This window comes from Pituophis catenifer, unplaced genomic scaffold (genome assembly GCF_029215685.1).
Source record: "Pituophis catenifer annectens isolate HBS135680 unplaced genomic scaffold, rPitCat1.0.hap2 SCAF_1, whole genome shotgun sequence".
NCBI lineage: Eukaryota > Metazoa > Chordata > Lepidosauria > Squamata > Colubridae > Pituophis > Pituophis catenifer.
The window spans coordinates 111059320-111080743 of NW_027256881.1; the positions used below are offsets into that span (position 1 = coordinate 111059320).

Here is a 21424-nt window from a genome sequence, read left to right on the forward strand (position 1 = left end):
TGCAATCAGACGAATGGTGCTATTGCTCATGACAAATGCAACCTTTCCATTGCCAAAATTCCAACAGCTTCTTAAATACTAGGAATATGCCAGCCTTATATCTAGTGAATATTCCACAAAAGGGGAGCTTCTAAGGAAAAAAAAATTGGTCGTATGTCTTCCTGACAGTTCACAAAAGATAGGGACTCTCAGTAAGCACTCTGCGGGCACACCTTGAGCCTTCAGTTTCAGGATGGAATAAAAGGATGCAGGGTCCAAGCTATTGATGGGCTGGCTGCTAAAACAAAGCAAGGTTATGGCATACACTTGAAAGGAGACCCAGGAAGCCTGTAATTGTGGTCTGTCTGGCAAGAACAAAGAATGCTTATTCACAGAGAATATGCACATGTAACACTTGTAGCAATTCTAGAAGACTGATAGAATGGTAACAAAGAGACATCTTGCCTAGCTCAGCTAAAAGTTAGGAATAGAGATAGCCAGGAGCAAATAGAATGTGTATTAGATAACTCCTGAAGCATTCATTAGGCAAGAGTTAGCAATAGGCACGGCTAGACCAATAGTACAAATTGTTAGTTCATTACTAAAATGTTTTATTAGATGATATTTCTTATTATCCCCACTTGTCCCACCTTCTGCTTTAGCAGAAACGTATAAAGCTTTCTTAATCCTTTGTCCTGGGTTCTTAGCATTTTGGGACCCCTTTTATTATTTATTTATTTATTTATTTATTTATTCAATTTATATGCCGCCTTTCTCTGGAGACTCAGGGCGGTTTGGAGCGCTCCAATAAAAAGGAAATGAAACCTTCACCTCGTCTGGTGTCCTTCATCGGCCTCGGCACCAGGCTCGGATCCAAATTGGGGACCATACTATGTTGGATTTTAAAGAGGGTAACCAACCTGGAAGCCAACTGGCAAGCAACATAACTCTGATAGTGTTGGTATTATGTGACATCAGAAATTCTAACTAAAAAAGCTGGAGCAAAGCACCGTGTGACCTGCTACATGCAGTACGTCTAAAAAGAATTGCGCTTGGGTTCACGCATGACACTTAGTAATAAGTCATGGTTTGCAAACTGCAATTGTGGTACTTAACAAAAGCAAACACATTATGGTCGAGTACATACCTGTATGTACTCGACCATGTACTGTTTTGTAGAGATTCTTAGTCATCCAGGTCATGGTTGTCCCAAAGGTGCTTTTTCAGGAGGCAACTGGACTTCCTTGTTTTTTCTTTGAAGACGTTTCACTTCTCATCCAAGAAGCTTTTTCAGCTCTGTCACAGGATAGTGGGGAATGGAAAGATTTATATTCCTTGCAGACAGCTGGTCATTTGCATCCTTTTAGAGCAGTGGTTCTCAACCTTCCTAATGCCACGACCCTTTTATACAGTTCCTTATGTTGTGGTGACCCCCAACCATAAAATTATTCCTAAAACCATTGAAAATATGTGTTTTCCGATGGTCTTAGGCGACCCTCGTGAAAGGGTCATTCGACCCCCAAAGGGGTCGCAACCCACAGGTTGAGAACCACTGTTTTAGCATTTGAAAGTTTATCGGTGTCCTCAGACTACAGGAACCAGGAGCACTACTCAGATGACCCTGAGCCTGAGGACACAGCTAAACCTCCAAATACTTTAAGGACCCTCTAAAAGGATGCAGCTGGTCAAGCTGTCTGCAAGGAATATAAATCCTTCCATTCCCCACTATCCTGTCAGAGCTGAAGAAGCTTCTTGGATGAGAAGCGAAACGTCTTCAAAGAAAAAACAGGAAAGTCCAGTTGCCTCCTGAAAAAGCACCTATGGGATGCTCCTGTTTTGGGTTCTGTATGAAGGAAGCAACAGGACCTAAGCAAAATAACCTAGCTGAGAGAGGCTACAGTATTCTGTTTCTTTAAATTAGTTACATGGAAACCAAATAGAGAAGAGAGCCATTAAGGGCTGCAGTGCAGCCACGTCAGGGGAAGTTCCGGGCGGCAGCAAAGCTTACGAGACCGCCGGGAAGAAGCGAGGGAGGGAGTGGGGAGGGAGCCTGGTCACTTCCCTCCTCTCGCCTAGACGCCGCTGCTGCCGGCGGCGTTGTTGTCACTGTGAAGCGCCTTACGTGGCCGGACTTCTGCGCTGCGCTGCGCTCCGCCCGGCCCGGCGGAGGAGGAAGGCATCCCAAGGCAGGCTCCGTCATGGAGGCTCGCTACAATCTCAAAAGCCCCGGTGAGTCGCCGAAGAGGGGAAGGGGGAAGCGAAGGCGGGCAAGTGAAGCCGGGGGAGCGCGGAAGTCTTTTGCGGAAGGGAGCTTTGGTGGCTGACAGCGCCTGGGGCGGGGGAAAGCACCGCCAACGCGAGCCCGAGGCTTTGGTGCACGGCTAGGCCGGAGCCGGCGGGGCGGGGGGCGGGGGGCTCCGTCTCGCCTTTCGCATCGCTCCCGTTTGGTACTTGAAGGGGGGCCCCCTCTTCTGAGCTCCGGTGGGCGCTGCTCCGGCTTTTCCCCCCATCAGGACCTTTCCTCCACCCAAGGGAGGAAATTTCGGTTTGTATTTCTGTCTCTGGCTGCCGAATTCCCTAAAGAGGCAGGGAGAAGAGCCTGAGAACCCCGAAACCCATCGGGCGGATGATGGGAGGGGGAGCGGCACAAGGACTCTTAGTTTCGTTCTTGTATCTAACTTCTGTTATTGCTGTCATGAATATGTATATAATATTCATTCTCTCCCTCCCTCTCTCTCTCTCTCTCTCTCACACACACACACACACACACACACACACACCATATCTTAAAAGACATATTTTAGAGAACCTTTAAAAATAAAGGCATGATTACACAATATTGCACTATCAATTCCACTGCCAAATGTAGAGGATATTAATTGAGTGGATAGGCTTATATTCGATGGGGCATGTACAATTGATTCAGGGTTGGGTTTTTTTTTTTTTTAATAAGTCATCCCAGTGTTGTCAAAAGATAAGCCAGCAGACTTAAAGGTTTCATACAGTGTTGTCAAAAAATAAGCCAGCCGGAAGAAAGGTTTCATGGAGATGTAAAATTTCTGGATGATTATGGTGGTGTTTTTCATTGTTGACTTGAAGAATTGCAGTGTCATGTTTAGGATATCTTCCTACTAAGTATTTTATTTCAGGGAAGTCCAATTGATATTGTGTAAGAGATTATTTAAATGTACTTTGACTTTAGTGTTATCTGTCTTCTCTTCCCCTTCTTCCCTGCTCCCTCTCCTTTTTAGTACCCTGAAGACACAAGGACAGATGGTACATCCAGAACTTATGAATATTTCAGCTATTCAGTTTCCTTTTTTGAACTCTTCTATAAAATATAATATGCAACAATGACATCACTTCTCTGCAACAAAAACTGTCGTGATAGGACAGATAGAAATCAGATCTGGCAGATTAAGAATTGTCTCAGGAGAATATGTGTTCAGATTTTATTTGCTAGAAGAGTGACCATTGCTTTTCATGCCTCTCTGTCCTCTTCAGAATAAATGTTACCATATGACTATGCATTCACAGAAAAATATTCCATCTGCTCTGAGTAGAAAAGCAAAAATAGTCTTAAAAGAAAAGGAGAAAAATATGTAAAGCCAAGATGCTGTTATCAAGAATGAAAGTTACCATAATATCGCTGCCTACTATCATTTTCCAACAAGAGCTACCCATGTTAAAGGTGCACTGTAGTATGCCTGTCTGATAATAGCATCAGATATTAATTGTGCATAGGAATAACCTCCACTAATTGTTATACATCTAGCCAAGTTGGAAAGGTAGAATTTGATTAGCCCTCACAGTGTTACGCACTATCCATAAAAGTGAAGGAAGTCCACACTCCCACAAGTGTAATGTTAAAAAGGAAAGGTAACTCAGTTAGCTATAGTAATAGAGCCAGTTTGGACTAGTGCACGAGTGTCAAACTCACCGCATCACATTGCCGTCACATGACGTTTTGCGATGTTTTTCCCAGTCCTGCAGTGGGCAGGTGGGGCCAGCATGTGATGCATCTGACACCCCTGGTCTAGTGGTTAAGGCTCTAGCCTAGAAACCAGGCATGAAAGCCAGTTGGGTGACTTTGGGCCCATGCCCCTCTCAGCCCAACCCACCTCACAGGGTGGTTCTTCTGGGAAAAATACAAGGAGGAAGGAGTGCTACCGTAGATATGCTTGCATCTTAAGTTATTAAATAATAAAGGTGTGATATAAATAATAAGTTATGTTACACAGATACAAACAGATCAAACCTGTTTTTTTTTAAAAAAAAAACAGGAAAGTATATAAACTACTTATTTGCACTTACACTAAAGTACAGATAAGAGTGATGGAAGTGCAAGAAAATTTATTTTCTTACTATATAATGCAGAATTGCTTCTATCAGGCCTGTCTTGATTGATAAGGCAAAAACATCAAGAGATTTCCAAACGGATAAAAGATTTATTATAGAAAATATATGAAGCCACACCAAGAGAATGTCAGTGATTGCTGTATATCAGATGTGCTACCTATTATACTGAAATTAAAGTTAAAATCATTGTGCTTCTTTCTTCTGAGTGATGCAGCAGGCTAGAGATCTTTTGTCTTTTGAGCTTGGTTTCCATGTCTTTTGTTTGAGAACGAGTAGATACGACAACAGGCTGTTTACATTAAACAAGAGCAAAACATGTTTTGCTACCTTTTTTTTAATGGGCATTTGTTTGAGAAAGAAGGTCACAGTGCATAGCTGAATGCACAACGGTGATGAAAAAGGGGAAATTCTATTTTAGGCCTTTATGAAAAAGATTGAAAATAAAACTAAAACCTTTGTAATGTTCTTCTACAAATTTATGGAATTTCGTATCTAGAATACTACGTACAATACTGGCCACCACATTTGTAACGGAATTAGAAAAAGGGCAAAAGAGGGTGTCAAAATATCAGCTTGAGCATTTTGTTTAGAAGAAAAAGCTAGAACATTTGGGACTCTCTAGTTTTGAAAGAAAGTGACTAGAGGGACATGATAGAGATGTATGAAGGCATGAGGAAATTGGACAGGGAAACATTTTTCTCTCTTTCTCGAAACCCTGATCATCCAGTGAAGTTGCCTGGAAAATTTAAAACAGACGAATATACTTTTTCACACAGCGCATTAACTTGTGGAAGTCATTGTCACAAGATATGGTGATAATGTAGAACATGAGTGTCTTAACCTTTTGGTTTGCCTGGGCCGCATTAAGTAAAGAGGAATTGTCTTGGGCCACATATAAAATATAAATAGTAAAATTAATATATATAAATCACATAATGTTAAAAGTTTACGATCTTGTGGAGCTGCATTATCGGCTGCCCAGGACTGCATGCAGCCCATGGGTTGGACACCTGATGTAGAAAGTAAAAGGATGGTCTTGATGAGAAGCTCCATTATCAAGGCAGCAAGTAGGTAAACATTGCAAAAACCCAGATAAGGATGGAGAGTTACAAAACCATCTTAGAAAAGCACTCCCCTAATTCATATGAATATAAAAGATGGAGGAGGGGAAATACATTCAGACTTGCAAGAGTGTGACAAAATAAAAAATGAAAAAATAAAATCTTTTTTTTTTAAAAAAAATTGGGCTATAGCATCTATTTCTTAATCTGGTCTATGTTGCATTACCATTTATTGCCTCACTTAAGTAAATGTTTAGAGTCAATACGGCTAAGATCCAAAGAACAGTGTCATTAGTTCTTTGTATTCAGGGAACTTTGAACAGGTGTTTCTCATGCCACATTTTAACCCTGTCCTGAAAGTGGGGGGGGGGGACTTTCATTGTGTAAATACCAAATCAGGTTTGTGGTTGTTATGCCGAAGCTTTTAGATATACACTAACCAAAACCAGTTTATCTTGTACAGTTACAAGGGAAAGAAATCCTCAATAAAATGTGATGATCCATTAATACAACTTTTTAATAAATAAAAATATATTATTAAAATAAACCTAAAATAATATGTAGAAAATTAAAAGACTAGAGAAGGTGGACAAGAAAGGCACTTGGTAGCAATTTGGAAAACCAAAATTCAGAAATGAATTAGATGATGAAGAAATGTCATAGAGACCACAGCCATTAAACATCATTAGACCTGTTGTACACACCTCGGCTTTATTGCTCTTGTCTTCCACCTTCCCTCTGATTTCTTTTTTAATTCTCCTGAAATAACCTTTTTCTCCTGCTGCATGTTTCTTTAGGATTAAGTTAACACTGCAGAGCCTTCTATGTTGAATGTTTACCATGGCATAGTCATGGGGGAGAAAAGGGGTTTCCAACATTGCAACTGAAGTCCCACCATTTTGTGTGCCTTGTCTTGTGCACACCATAAAGACTCAAGCTTGCACCATAAGGCCACAATAAAAAGATGAAAGTAGCAGGACCTTGCGGATGCCAGTGAATGTTGATTAATCAAATCTACTGATTCTCCTAAAAATTGGGGGGGATACCAATTCAACTCTAGGTTTGACCAACAGCAAAGGTGATATCCCTAGAATCCCTGAAAATGGGAACCAAATTATATATTTTGATGTGCTTGGAAGGGAAGATTATTAAATACATGAATAGGAAAAATATATTACTATGGTTAATGTTAAGTAAATGAAAAATAAGTGTAATCAAACCTAACTTGTGTCCTGATTAACTAGTGCTTCTGAATATGCAGCTGCCTGAATGTCATTCCAAATCCAAGTAATTTTCTCGGTTAAAAAGTTTCATGCATTTGAGATTTTAGGTACAATTTTTCCTGGTCTATGCATATGGATTTTTGAGACTAGAGCTTGCATTATGTTTTAGTGGTGTAGTAGTAAGATATCAGATTAGAAACCCAGAGACTGAGTTCTCGCCCTGCCTTTGGCAGGAAACCAAGAGAGTGACTTTGGGCCCTTGTTTCTGTTTCTGTTTCTCTCTCTCCACCCCCACCTTCCCATTCTCTCTTTCACACACACACCAGTAGGTGAAAAAAGTTTGCCAAGAAAACTTCAGGAACTTATTCAGATAGTTGCCCAAAGTAAAAACCTGACTTGAACACACGCTAAAAACCATAAAAATATTACTTTATTTCTTGTAGGCTATATAAATTTTGATATGACCAAAATAAGGCCCATTGATTTTTACCTTATTAAATTTATATATGTCAATTTATAATTTGCATGTTTATATATGGTATACATGGATAAATAAGTATAGTATTAAATTTGAAGTTAAGGGGGTTTTTTTTGGGTTTTTTTTGCAATATGTGGCATTGTTAATGTTTATTGTGGGAATTTTAAAATTATTTTTACTGTACCATACTATTACAAATAATGGGTATATTTGTAATGGTACAGTACTTGCTCCTAGAGTTCGAATTGCCTTGATAAGGGTAATTCTTGAGAAACTTTTACACAAATCGTTGCCAAGAGTTGAAAATGCAAAGTCTTCAGGTTTATTTTAAAAGCCTATGTCTTCTATTTAGTATAATTTTTGACTGTCTATTAATGTCTGTTAATGTTCTGTTTCATAATCTAGATGAAGAACAAAGTGTTTTAATCCAGCAGGTGGCAATCTCTCATCTGAGGACAAGGCATTATGATTTTTATGATTTGCATAATTTATATAATGTGAAAAGCAAGCTCACTCAAAAATTCCTTTTACCCTTGCAGGAATAACTACCGGTAATAGCAAGCTGTTTTTATTAAAAGTACAATTAGTCCTCTACCTGCAACCATTTGTTTAATGACCATTCAAAGTTATAATGGTCCTGAAAAAAGTACCATATGACCGGTTTTCACATATATGACCATTGCAGCATCCACATAATTAAAATTTAAGTGTTTGGCAACTGGCATGTATTTATGACAGTTGCAGTAGCCCAGGGTCATGTGACCATCATTTGTAACCTTCCCAGTTGGCTTCCTACAAGCAAAATCAGTGGGGGTAAGCCAGATTCATTTAACAACCACATGATTCACTTAATAACAGCAGTGACTTGCTTACTGGTGGCAAAAAAGTCATATAAATGAGGCACTTCATTTAACAACTGTCTTCCTTAGCAACCAAAACTTTGGGTTCAATTGTAAATCAAGGATGACCTGTATTTTAATTCTGATTACTTGGAGTTCCTTGAAAAGACAGTCTCCTTTAGATTGGTTTTGATTCCTGGTCTAAACGCATCTGTGCAGGTTTTTTGGCAACAGTATGGTTTGTTATTACCTTCTTCTGGAATATTCTGGAATATTTTTGTGATTTCCCAGTTTAGCCTATAGTCCTCATTCAAGTATTAACTAAATCTGATCTGCTTAGTTTGAACCTAGAATGGTTTAGTCAGTCATGGGCACTTCCTAAGACAAAACTCCCGTATGCCTTTTCAAATATTGTGTCAATTTCTTTGATTAATAACTGACCCCAGTGAACTTCAATTGTACCTGAGAAGTATTTGAGCCAAGATCTAAATAGAACTAACAAAAATATATTTGCATTGTTATGGTGAGGATTCATTAAGCTTAGCTTTTCTTTCCAGATTCACCCCAGCATTTCTCAAAGACTTCTCCATAAACCCTGTCCCCAAAGATTGGGAAGCAATTACATTCAGTTTAGTTGTTGTATGTATCATTTCCCAAAAAGAAAAGTTTGATAATTCCTTTGTGCGTCTTTTTCTTAGTAATACAAGGAGTGCTTGGGATTCTAATTCATGTGACAGAACATCAGTTTTATTCCATTACTTCATGCTGAATATGTGATTCACCTCTCTCCTTCCCTTCCTTTTTCATTTACAACAATTAAAAATAGCAAACTTGGAAACATCAAAATGTTTCCTTTGTAGATTAGTCTGAATCTAATTACTGAAACAAAAACTTCCAAATTACATTTGTTTTCAGATGTTCTCTTTCTAAACATGACATTTGAAAGACAAATGTACATTTTGGAACTTCCTTTATCATTAAGTGTTGGGAATAAGTTTTGATGTGCTTAGCCAATAGTATTAATACGGTAATACTTCACATAGTCATATACTATTTTTTTTTTTCAGCTGTAAAACGTTTAATGAAAGAAGCTGCTGAACTGAAAGAGGCAACAGATCATTATCATGCCCAGCCTTTAGAGGTTAGTGGATGCCCATTTTGTATGAAATTCATGGCTAAGGGATTTGGAGAAATTAAATTTAGAGAATTAAAAGGAAGCAAGCATGGATGTTCTGCCTCTGAACCTCTTTTTAGTGCCCTCTCCCCATCATCTTCAATCATAATTGTCAAAAATCAGCACGGCTGCTAACCATTTCTGATGGAAAGTAAACAGATATATGCCCTAAGAAAGGCTTATGGTAGTTTAAAAAAAAATAAAACACTCAATGTTCTGCCCAGCACAGGGGGAAATCCTGACCTCACCTATGAGATGTACAATATTCACTTTTATTGGTAACTATTGATAGCTTTGCTGCCCCAACCAATTTTGAGTATGACCCTTAAAGAGGTAGAACTAGAAAACAATGGTACAGATAGACCTCATTGAACAACTGCCCTGTTTAACAATCATTTGAAGTTATGTCAGAGCTGAAAATGTAGTTTTATGACCGTCATCCTATTTTCATCCATCATAGCATCTCATGGTCATGTGATTGCAATTTTCATGCCTTATAACTGGCTTCCAACAAGCAAGAGTCAACAGAGAAACTGGCAATAAAATTGGAAGACATGATCATGTCTTGCTTAACAATCTGCGGTGACTTGTTTAGCAACTGAGTGGGACTATTAAGTTGGGGTGGTAAGTCAGATTGTTGATTCAAGGAAATAAACTTTAATATGCCAGTTATGGCCTATTGGACCATAATGATGGCAGTCAGGGAAATGTTACTTCAAATTTAATTTAATGTATTTTTCAGTGAGAGTGATTGGCTGTTTATATTTCCATTTTTTCTTTTGTAGGACAATCTTTTTGAGTGGCATTTCACTGTAAGAGGTCCTCCAGATTCAGAGTTTGATGGAGGAGTTTATCATGGAAGAATAGTGCTACCACCAGAATATCCTATGAAACCACCAAGTATTATTCTCTTAACGGTAACAAATTTCAGGTGTCAGCTAGAAAACTACAAATGCTTTGTTAGATTATTAGATCATTGTTAAAAGTCTCAATTACTTACTTTGTAAAATAATTTTAAGAAAAAAAATTAAGTAATTGTTTTTTCTAACCTTTCACTGTCAACACACAGCCATTAAATTACACTGGATTTTTAGGATTAAGCTATAATCATTTTTTATTTTATATTTTTTTGCTTTAATTTATATGTCGCCCTTCTCCGGAGACTCAGGGCGGCTTACAATGCGTTAAGCAATAGCCTTCATACTTTTATATATTTATACAAAGTCAGCTTATTGGCCCCACAATCTGGGTCCTCATTTTACCTACCTTAGAAAGGATGGAAGGCTGAGTCAACCTTGAGCCTGGTGAGATTCGAACTTGCAGTAATTGCAGACAGCTGGTGTTAATCACAATGCTTTTAGTCTGCTGAGCCACCAGGCCCACTTTTTCCCCTCCCTTGTATGATATCCACTGCATCAGGCATGGTTCACAACAATGACACACCTATAAAATCTTTCAGTCGTAAAATCACCATGAAATACAGGGTCATGTTAGCAGTTATCTGCTCTTTTATGCAGGAAGAATTGGAAATGTTTGAAGAATGGATGGGGCACGGTTGCTTTCGCATGCAAAGGAAAAATAAATTTAAAATTTTTGGAAAGGATTATCAGCAGCAAGTGGTATTTGGGAATATCCCAGTTGTCTCCTTTTTATTGGTATTGAGAGCTTTACTATATTAAAATGATAAACAGATTAAAATAATAAACAGATCAATTATTTAGGAAATCATAAGTAGTTTTTTATTCATGTATGCTGGAAAAGCAGTTTTAGCTTTCTCCTTCACTCTGCCAATGGGACTGCTCGCTCAAAACTTTTCCACACCAGCCCTTGATAGCAGCCAGGTCAGCTCATCAAGATTGTGACAACACAGCTGCCTTTTAAGGCCACAACTGAGCTGCTTTTTTCCCGCTTTTCTATCATTCCATATCTGGCTCACTTCAGCAAAACCACAACCATGACACACCTCAAATCCTTATGCCACACAGTGAGTAATGTTAAATCTTAGTTTTTTTTTTTTTTAAAAAAAGAAGTTTGATGAAATGATTTTTTTGTCTTTTTAAGGCCAATGGTAGATTTGAAGTGGGAAAGAAAATTTGTTTAAGCATCTCAGGACATCATCCTGAAACATGGCAACCATCTTGGAGCAGTAAGTATCAACTGTTATTGGCAGTGAGGAAAGTTTGATAAAGAAGCAAATCTCTGCTGTTAAAAAGACCATAGTACCTCAGTACAGCAGATTTTAAAATTCATTTTGTCTCCTTCTCTGTTTCTCTCTCTCTCTTCCTCCTCTCTCTCTCTCTCTGAGTATGTGTATGTCTATATAATTGCTAATTAAAGTTATTTTTATTACAGTAAGAACTGCCTTGCTTGCTATTATTGGATTTATGCCAACAAAAGGAGAAGGAGCCATAGGATCTTTAGATTACACACCTGAAGAAAGAAGAGCATTGGCTAAGAAGTATGGGTTAAGTTTTGTGTGAAATAAACAGTTGTGCTCAGTTGTATTTCTGAATAAAAATGTTCTTGGATTTTGAAATTTTTCAGGCCTTTCAGTATCTGAGAGTATATTTTAAATCAAGATAGTGCCACCTTTTGAAAACTGCTTGTGAACATTGTGCTGTGGGTTATCTGTGAGAGGGCAGGGGGAAATGGCATAGCAAAAGCCACATGTTCTTAGCCTTATCATTTTTTTTTTAGCCTAGATTGATTCCTCTCCTTTCAGCTTGCCTAGTTTTTAACCATTTATCCAAATCTTTTTGGGCAGGTGAGGGACAGCATAAGAAATTTTGGGGCAGCACATATGATGCCTTTTTGCATAGACCACTAATTATGATTTTCATTTTGAGAATTTCTGATAGAAAGAAAGCATCTCCTTTCCCCTTTAATTTCTGATAGAACATCTATTTTTTTCTAGAAATTTTTCAGCAGATTTTTATTCCAAATACCCACTGAGATTCCTCTTTTTCTGGACTTAGAAATTGTAAAGGTCTTAGATTGTAGTCACATTTAATCCCATGGTATCATAATACCAGAGGCTTCTAATGATGTGTGATAAGACCTGCTCTATTACTGATGCTTCTAGAACCACATATCACATTATCTATTTATCCTGCCATTAGGTTCTTCCCTATTTGTAATCTCAATTTTTTGTTGCTGTGGAATTAGGCATTTGATTCTGTTTTGGCTCCATTATTAGCTTTTTCAAGAATCTTATATAGACAGTAACAACACTATATACTACTAAAGCTGTCTTGTCTTTAACTGGGCAAAACACTGCATCAATGAAAATTTAATTACCCTATTTCCCCGAAAATAAGACATCCCCTGATAATAAGCCCAATCGGGCTTTTGAGCACATGCGCTAAAATAAGCCTCTCCCCAAAAATAAGCTCTCCCCAGAAATATTTAAACCCAGAGGTGAAAATCAGGTAAGACGGCAAGAGGAGCCCCATCTTGCTCCACGTACCCCAAAATAATAAGACCTCCCTGAAAATAAGGCCAAACGCTTATTTTAGAGTTCAAAAAAATATAAGACAGGGTCTTATTTTTGGGGAAACACGGTAGTAAAATGAATAGCCATCTGGTCCTAATTTTTTTAAACTATCTGAATCTATTTGTCTGAGAAGACAAATAGACATGTTTGTTCTTTAATCATAATATTTTGTGATATTTTTTTCCTTTATAAAATAGAACTAGTTAATTACACAATATTCTTTATTTAGTCCACAGTGCTTAAGTCAAGAGCTTTGTTCAGTATAGCCTGGATTCAGAAAAAATGTGGTTTTCTGTGAGTAGACATTTTCCAGGAATGGAAAATTTACTAGGGTCAAAATTTTATGCAGAAAATGTTTACTTCAGATTGGTGTGGTGATTGCATGATGTTTGCTTATTAAACAATGGTTCTAAAAAATTTAAAGCCAAAAGTACATTGCATATCACTTTATTGCTTATTCCGTAACATTCTATCCAGTTCTATCCAACAAAGTATTTTTCCATATCAGAGTTTTTTATTTTTTTTAATGTAATTTTGAATATAATGTAATTCAAAATTCATAAAATAGGTTGGATTTTTTCACAGAAAATAATGTATTTTAAATATTTCTGCAGTCTATGGACTTTCAGAAAAGAATGACAATTCATATCACACTAGTTTGCATTACATTTTCTGGGAAACCCATAGCTAAACCTGTCCTTGGTACACATTGCTTGACTGTTTCTGTTTGCCTTTTCTTGACCATGGGAGCAGCTAACAAATTGTGCTCTGTGGTTTATTTACCATGAAACATGAAGGAACATCCTTGGTTTTTCTTCCTAATCAAGTCAGGGCAAGCAATGACTTCTAACTCTATCTGGGTAGGAGAAGAAAAAAAGTAGATAAACAAGTCATAAAATAAATTTGTTTAGCTGTTTCTGTGGGCAGAAGGACCAGATGAGAAGGTTGATGGAGAAGTATTCTGTCTTACTTTGTCATGCAAATGCACTCATTAACTGGTCAGTCTTGTTTCAGAAGTAAATCCCGTTGCGTTGCGTTGTGTTGAGTTGAGTTGAGTTGAGTTTAGTTTAGTTTATTTGATTTATATACCGCCCTACTCCCGAAGGATTCAGGGCGGTGGACAGCCACAGGATAAAAACACAAATACAAAATTTAAAACTGAATAAAACCGAATTAAACCATTTGGCCGAAGACAGATTTAAAACGCCCCAATAAATTAAGAACGAATTAAAATTTGCGTTTTAAAAAGGGAAAAAAGAAAAAAATTAGGCCAGGCCAGCCTGATGGAATAAAAAGGTCTTGAGAGCGCGGCGGAAGGTGCGTAGATCCGGAATCCTCCGTAGATCCAGGGGGAGCTCGTTCCAGATAGTAGGTGCCCCCACAGAGAAGGCTCTCCCCCTGGGGGCCGCCAGTCAACATTGTTTGGCCGACGGCACCCGGAGGAGCCCCTCTCTATGAGAGCGTACCGGCCGGTGGGAGGCTACTGGTGGCAGCAGGCGGTCCCGTAGATAACCAGGTCCTAAGCCATGGAGCGCTTTAAAAGTGGTAACCAAGACCTTGAAGTGCACACGGAAGACCACCGGGAGCCAGTGCAATAGTATTGCCATTTTAATTTATTGTTTGTCATAATTAATTGACAATAATACCATTATTCAGGTTGTGTTTATACTTCAAATAAACCAAGATTTGTTTACTATATGATTTGTTGAACAGTTAGAATACTGCAATTGATTGAAGCAATCATGACTTCATCCTGGGTTATCTCCCTCCTATTTTACACCTTTGTAAATCAATTAAAACTTAGCTGGGACACAAAACCAACCTAGATTAAGAGTTATTCTGATGTATGTAGATAAAATGTTGGCTGGTGGTTGGAAGGAAGGAAGGAAATGAGAGTGTTTCAACATTGAGCAGGTTGCAAAATTTATTAGAAATGGATTACTGTGCTTTAGAATATATTTTGTTGGATCTAATGTAATTCTGAATGACTCTTTAAAAGTAGAATTAAAGATGATGGCTTGTTTTCTACTCTTTTTACAATCTTAAACATCTGGGCATATAGTTATGCAGCAGATGTATAAACAGAACTACTCTGGCAGTTGTCTGGGGAAAGATGTGATCTTCTGCCAGCTTGTGTACCCTTCTGCATCCCCAATTTAGCCTTCACGAACACTCCACACATTTCACAGATAAGTCGTTTATCCAAGGTTAATGCTAAGCAAGGCTTAGCATTGCATGTAATATGTTATGTTGATGCTTGCTGATTGTTAAATTAATATATGGTCTGCCATTATTCCCTAGGTCTCAAGATTTCTATTGTGAAGGATGTGGCTCACTTATGAAAGAAGTCCTCTTACCATTAACTTCAGGGAGTGCCTCAAGCCAGGCTGACCAAGAAGCCAAGGAACTTGCCAGGCAAATCAATTTCAAAGTAAAATAACTATTTGTTCTTCTTTTCTCTTGATTATGTTGGTGCGTGGGACAATACCTAGGGTGGGGGATTAGTGCTGTCCAGCAGATAATACCAATCAAAGCAACATGGATTAAAGGGGAAAATGGCTCCTGAAAGTCATTGTTTTGTCTCCTTTTCACAGAATCCAAACTCTGCCTTCTTTCTTAGCTATGTTTGATTTAAAAATTGATACATCTAATGTGCTTGGTGAAATAAATGAGGTCCCACGCCCATAGCAGAATTTTAATTTTTCTTCATATTCCCCTTTTCTCTAAATTTATTCCAAATAATTCTCCAGTGCTCAGGAGCAAGTTGTAGCAGGTTTCAAGAAGGATAAGGAATCATACCCATTTCTCATTGTTATTGGAGTATTTTTCATGCATTTAATTTGATGCATCCTATTGTTTTACAATTATAATACTGCTGAAAGGGTTGGGTGCCAATCTTTACAAAAAATAACTAATTACAATCCTGTGGTGAGACTAACTTGCAAAGCAGGATTTTTAAGTGTTGCTTTGGTTGCTTTTTTAAAAACAAATAAAACTTTGAGAAAAGTTAACATTTTTGAGTAGAATATCAGTGTGCCTTTAAGCATAGTAATAGCCATCATAAAATCCCTTGGTAACTTCAGAAGCAATATCTCCATTGTGTTTTAAATAATAAAAATAATGCAAACATGGCTATAGACCAGAACTTTATATGTGGCTGGAAATTCTGTTATTTTATTTAAAAAAATCTTGCAGCACTCTGGATGTAGAGCTGAAATCCTCCATATGATGTTTAGGGATGCAAGCATGTGGTGCTTGATAGGTTCTATATTACATGTGTGCATGCATATTCTGCAGAGCCTCCATGTCCCAGATAGACCTTATGACATTTCTGAGAAAATAAAAATGATGGGTGACCGCAGTTGAGTGGTTAGTTTTGAAGCGGATCCAGTTTTCTAGAAGAAAAAAGATAAATGGGAATAATAGAGGGCTTTTTGTAGTATGAAGAAAGACTGGGGAGGATAGTTTGCATTCTGGAAATAGGTGCATTATGGGGCGCAATGGCTCAATGGTTAAAGATGCTGAGCTTTGTCAGCTGGAAAGCTGACAGCCCGGGTTCAAGACCTGAGTGCTGGGCAATGGAGTAAGCTCCTGTTCCTTGCCCCACCTACTTCCCACCTAGCAGTTTGAAAGCATGCAAATGTGAGTAGATAAATAGGTACCATTTCTGTGGGAAGGTAACAGTGTTCCATGCATTTTTGGCACTTAGTCATACTAGCCACATGACCACAGAAAATGTCTTCAGACAATGCTGATTCCCTCGGCCAAGAAATGAAGCTGAGCACCATGGTCTAGAGTCGGGCACCACTGGACAGGGACACCTTTACCTTTACTTTAACTGGTTATATTTATAAGTGAACATGCCCCTTTCCATCCCCAGCAGCTATTATACAAGAGAAAACACAGCAGGTTCTCAAAGTCAATAATGCTGCAAGCAATTCAGAGAGGTGAGGGTTACTGGAATAATGTTTTCTTCCCATAAGAATGGAAAGCCATTCTGTGGACTGATCTGGCATTCAGTTGGAGTTCATCTCATTGCCACCTAGCATCGTTTATATTTTATGGATATGCTTTTTTTTTTTTTTTTTTTTTTTGCTCTTCGGGAATTTAATAAACTAAAAACAAAAAGGGACAACTTGATTTTCTTTCTGTGTCATATTTCAGTCAATCATCTATTCCAGATAGAACATGTTTAATAACATGTTCTCCTAAATTTAACAAGGTGCCTAAGCAGAGATATACCTCTTACAAAGCGTTCAATAATTTTGCAAGAAAAATGTATTACATAACATCTGTTCCCATAATTGATTAGAATTTCAGTGTCCCTTTGATGTAATAATTTATGGTGTTTTCTCATTTTGCTTAAGGCTGAAGGTAATGCATCTAGAAAATCTGTTACTGAACCTTTAGATATGTCAGAATTTAATCACCTTGGGAATTCCTCTGAACATCAACAAGAAATTTCAACTCCAGCATTCCAGGATACCATCACCAGTGAAATGGTGGGTACTTTATAAATGAGGCACAATCTTGGAAAAGTCAAGTAAATACTGCTTAGGTGCAACTAGAAACCTATTTAAATACAGATAGTTCTCAAATTACAACAGTTCATTTAGTGACCCTTCATAGTTACAATGGTTCTGAAAAAAGTGACTTATGACCGTTTTTCACACTTATAACAGTTGCACCATCCCCAAAGTCACGTGATCGGATACTTGGTAACTGACTCATATTTATGACAGTTGCAGTGTCCTGGAGTCAAAAAGTGACCACCTGTCAAGCAAATTTAATGAGGAAGTCAGATTCACGTAACAACTGCAGTGATTCACTTAACAACTGTGACAAGAAAAGTCGTGAAAAGGGGTAAAATTCCCTTAACAACTGTCTCACTCAATGACAGAAATTTTGGGTTCAGTTGTGGTTGTAAGTCTAAGACTGTACATGTTAACATTTGATTAAAAGCAGCGGCATCCATGGGAGTGGATCAATTATGTCGAAATGACAGGCATGACTGGACAATCAAACTCTTGCCCCTTTTCAACATCTATTGCACACGTGTAAAAAGAGAGAGGCCTTCTGTTGCATCTACCATTTTGACATTATTGGCCTTCCCAATAGCCTTGATTAAAACCACTGAGTTTTTTTGCACGTCCCATGGTCTTTTCTGACTCTTATGGGCATCTAAAAGTACAAGCCACTGAATTTATTGCAGCTTGCTTCTGAAGGTATTGTTTGTAAATATTTGCCTTCAGCTTCTTTGTCATCAGCTGTATTTCCCCATTACTTTTTCTTCCAACTTCCCTATCACCTTCCATTTGGAGTGTGCTTATTTATAATCAGGTAAGAAAGCTGTTTTCCTTTGAGCGACTTACCTTTTTAGAATACAGGTAGTCTTCAATTTACGACCACAACTGAGCCCAAAATTTATGTTGCTAAGTGAGAAATTTTTTAAGTGAGTTTTGTCCCATTTCATTACTTTTCTTACCACATTTGTTAAGTGAAGCACTGCAGTTGTTAACTTAGTAACATGATTGTTAAGTGATAGGTTCCCCATTGACTTTGCTTGTCAGAAGGTCGGCAAAGAGGATCACATGACCCCAGGCCACTGCAACCCTCGTAAATATGAACCACTTGCCAAGCATCCGAATGTAAATCATAGGACTATGGGGATGCTGCGATGGTCATACGTGTGAAAAATGGTCAGAAGTCACTTTTTTCAGTGATGTTGTAACTTCAAACGGTCACTAAGCAAACTGTTATAAGCCAAGGACTACCTACCTGTATACCTAGAGAAATGTTTTTGTCACTACAGTAAGGACTTGTTCATAGACCCAACTTCTTGTCAGCCCAAATCTTTAACGATATACAGTACAAGAGAAATGCGAATTTTGCTTTGCTCTTTAATGATTTTTGGCATTTATTATTAAACATGCTTCCCATTTCTTCACAACCACTTTAGTAAATGTAACTGCATGAAGGAAGATTAATTTTATCCATTTTAAATTATTGTGTTTTTTAAAATTATGACACATTGTGTTTTTTTTTAATTATGACAACCAAGGAGAGCTGGTTATATAATTTTTCCACTTTGAAAGTAACTGAGACTTGCTGTTGATCCAGAACAGCTGCTGCTATGGCTGTAGATGCAATCTAAATTCACTGATAAATTGTAGACAAATCCCAGTTAAGCTGTATGAGTGGGTGTATGGGTTTTTAGAGTTGATGGGCTACAGATTGGTTAAAAAAAATCATGTCAAATCACATGAAAGCATCTGTTCCTGGGTACAGAGTATTGTTCAGCGTTTTAAATGATGTAGACATGCTAATATTATATAGATTTTCCCAATAAAGTTTTCTTGATACGCAATGGCAATTTCATGGCATTTGACTTTATTTTTCCTCTACAAGGCTCATTACTTTTGAATGTGTGATTTGATATGTGTTGCTCTTTTACTTTCTTTTTGCAAACTGACCCATTGTGAACACCAGAAATAATCACCTTATTTTATGTTGGGGAAAAAAAAGTAAACAGAATGCTATTACCTTGTTTTAAGTGATATTATTTATTCCTATTACCTTTTTGCCAGACTTTTCAGAATAAGCACCCTCCATAAACAAAAATCTAAGTTTGTTAGTTACATATGATCAATCCTCAGTTATTCAAAGTACATTAATATTTTAAATGTTGATCTCTTTCTCACTTTCTCAACCCTCTCTCTCCCCACTCTCCCTCCCTCCTCTCCCCCCCCACTTGATGACGCCTTATATAATCTCTTCCAGTATCCTCATGTGGATATTAATACAATAGAGTGGACAGATACCTGCAGGAATTCACAAGAGAGCATCCACTAGGCCAATCTCTTCTCCCTCCATTAATTAGTGCTCGATTTCCACTTAGCAAATCAATATCTCTCATTCATCAACCCTTGTAGGCAGTCCAAGTAGTTCATGGTATCTTAACATCAGTGAAAGTCAAATTTGATTAGGAGAGGTATAATTCATCCATATTTTGATGAGGGTCATCCACCAGAACCAGTGCCATTCTCTGGAGCTGGACTGTGATTAAAAGAGGTCCAAATATAGAGTACTGTATAGCTGAAGCTTCTATGCCTGCTCAACAATTGTCTTTAAATAGGAAAGGTTGGAAGCAGGGAGATAATTATGCAATTTAACTGGATCCAGAGAGAGCTTCTTCAGTATCAGCATCTCCTTTAGAAAGCTCTCACCCCTTGCCAATCATACTTTGCTTTTTTATGGATTTCCAAAGATCTTTGTGTTAAAATTTTATTTATTTATTTATTTACTTATTTGTTTGTTTGTTTATTTATTTATTTTATTAAACTTGTATGCCGCCCTCTCTCCCAAAGGACTCAGGGCGGTTCAGAACGATAAAAAACACATAAAATTCAGAATTCAAATAATTGATTCCCTGTTCTGCTGGGAACAATTAATACTAATATATTATGATTCTGACTGGCAACATTGTACTTATATATATAATAGCTAACTCAAGCAAAATGATAGCTTGCTGTTCTCATTTTAAATACTAGCTAAATAATGCTACTATATAGGACATTTTATTTTCAGTTCTGTTTTGCTGAATTCATTTTTCTCACTTTTAGTCTGGAAATCCAACCAACTCTGCCACTTCAAATCAAGAAGAGCTCCATTCTCAACCTGCATCCAATAATACTTCAGTGAGCCCTCGCCAAAGACATAACCAACACAGAAGAGCACCAGGTTCAACCAACTTCAATCAGGTTCAGCAGCCAAGAGTCAACACAAGCCACATGGGATCAAATATGCTGATTCTCCTTCTTGTTTTAGCATTGGCAGTACTAGTCGTTAGACGTATATTTCTAGCCAATGAGTATGTATTTGAATTATGAAATTCTCTTATTTTGAAGACCAGTGACTTGAACGTGTTATTGAAATGTTCTATGTTTGGTATGTCATGAGGATTGTTTACATAAGATTACTTTTTGTATTTTCTCATTTTAAAAGTGAATGCCAATGTACCTGAGGGGTACATTAATATTTTCAAGGAATATACACTTTGATAGTGGTGAAAGTATGAATGATTAATAATCTGTACAAACTGACAGATTACCCAAAATGTCTTTTGAGAATATTCTGCATTAGCAGGATATTTAAGGGTGAATGGACTTACTGCATTGTGCACAAGCTTTGATGGGTACTTTTAACTGACAGAGCCCTAAAATTGTGTTTTATGCCAATATGGATTTATGGCTAATTATTCAAAATAGCAGGAAAAAAAAAGTTTATTCATGATAGGGCTCCTTAAATTGAATGCAGAAATGTTTGCATAGTAAATGTTATTAAATAAAGGAAAGTTGGTAATATATAGTAGGCACATTTATTTCCTACATAAAAATTCCAGGAAATGAAATGCTGTAAATTGTGAGCATTTTTTTTAAAAAAGTTGGGAGAACCAGAATATACTTTACTTTTTACTTTTAATTGTCCTGAGCCTAGAATAATCTTTTGCAAGTTTTGAAGGCTACTTTTAAAATATTCAGTTGTGTATATTTTGCTTTTTTAAAAGCTGAGAATCCCCCAAATTGTTATGTAATATTTACCCAAGCATTATTGACTATAACTTATTTGAGAAATATACATAATGCATTGAATTGATTGTTCATGTGCCCATCATTAAAAAATAAAATGCTTTTTAAAAACCCATCAACAAAGTTAGAATATTTCATAAGTTTATTTAAGAAATGCTTCGGGAAAATTAAGTTTTATTATTAGTTGAGCTTGCCTAATTGCTTCATTCATTGAGTTTGCAAGCAATTGA

General features: G+C 37.4%; 1 protein-coding gene across 3 annotated transcripts; it reads left to right on the plus strand.

Annotated features, from left to right (window-relative positions):
• The first annotated feature begins 2023 nt into the window (after positions 1-2023).
• Positions 2024-21328, plus strand: UBE2J1 (ubiquitin conjugating enzyme E2 J1). Of its 3 annotated transcripts, XM_070932855.1 has the most exons (9): positions 2024-2208; positions 3231-3255; positions 9007-9080; positions 9899-10030; positions 11175-11259; positions 11466-11571; positions 14908-15037; positions 16974-17108; positions 20229-21328. In XM_070932855.1, exons 3-9 carry the CDS (start codon positions 9021-9023, stop codon positions 20493-20495), a joined length of 915 nt encoding a protein of 304 aa, XP_070788956.1. In that variant the 5' UTR covers positions 2024-2208; positions 3231-3255; positions 9007-9020; the 3' UTR covers positions 20496-21328. The 3 variants fall into 3 exon arrangements, with proteins under 3 accessions (XP_070788956.1, XP_070788955.1, XP_070788957.1); XM_070932854.1 differs by lacking the exon at positions 3231-3255; XM_070932856.1 differs by lacking the exons at positions 2024-2208; positions 3231-3255 and adding an exon at positions 7441-7651.
• The last annotated feature ends 96 nt before the right edge of the window (positions 21329-21424 follow it).

Excerpts from the sequence above, each read along its gene's own strand:
- UBE2J1 (XM_070932854.1), top strand. The coding sequence starts at position 2,178 with ATGGAGGCTCGCTACAATCTCAAAAGCCCCG. Across the intron at positions 11,260-11,465 it reads ATGGCAACCATCTTGGAGCA|TAAGAACTGCCTTGCTTGCT; the intron begins GTAAGTATCAAC and ends TTTTTATTACAG. Across the intron at positions 17,109-20,228 it reads ATACCATCACCAGTGAAATG|TCTGGAAATCCAACCAACTC; the intron begins GTGGGTACTTTA and ends TCTCACTTTTAG.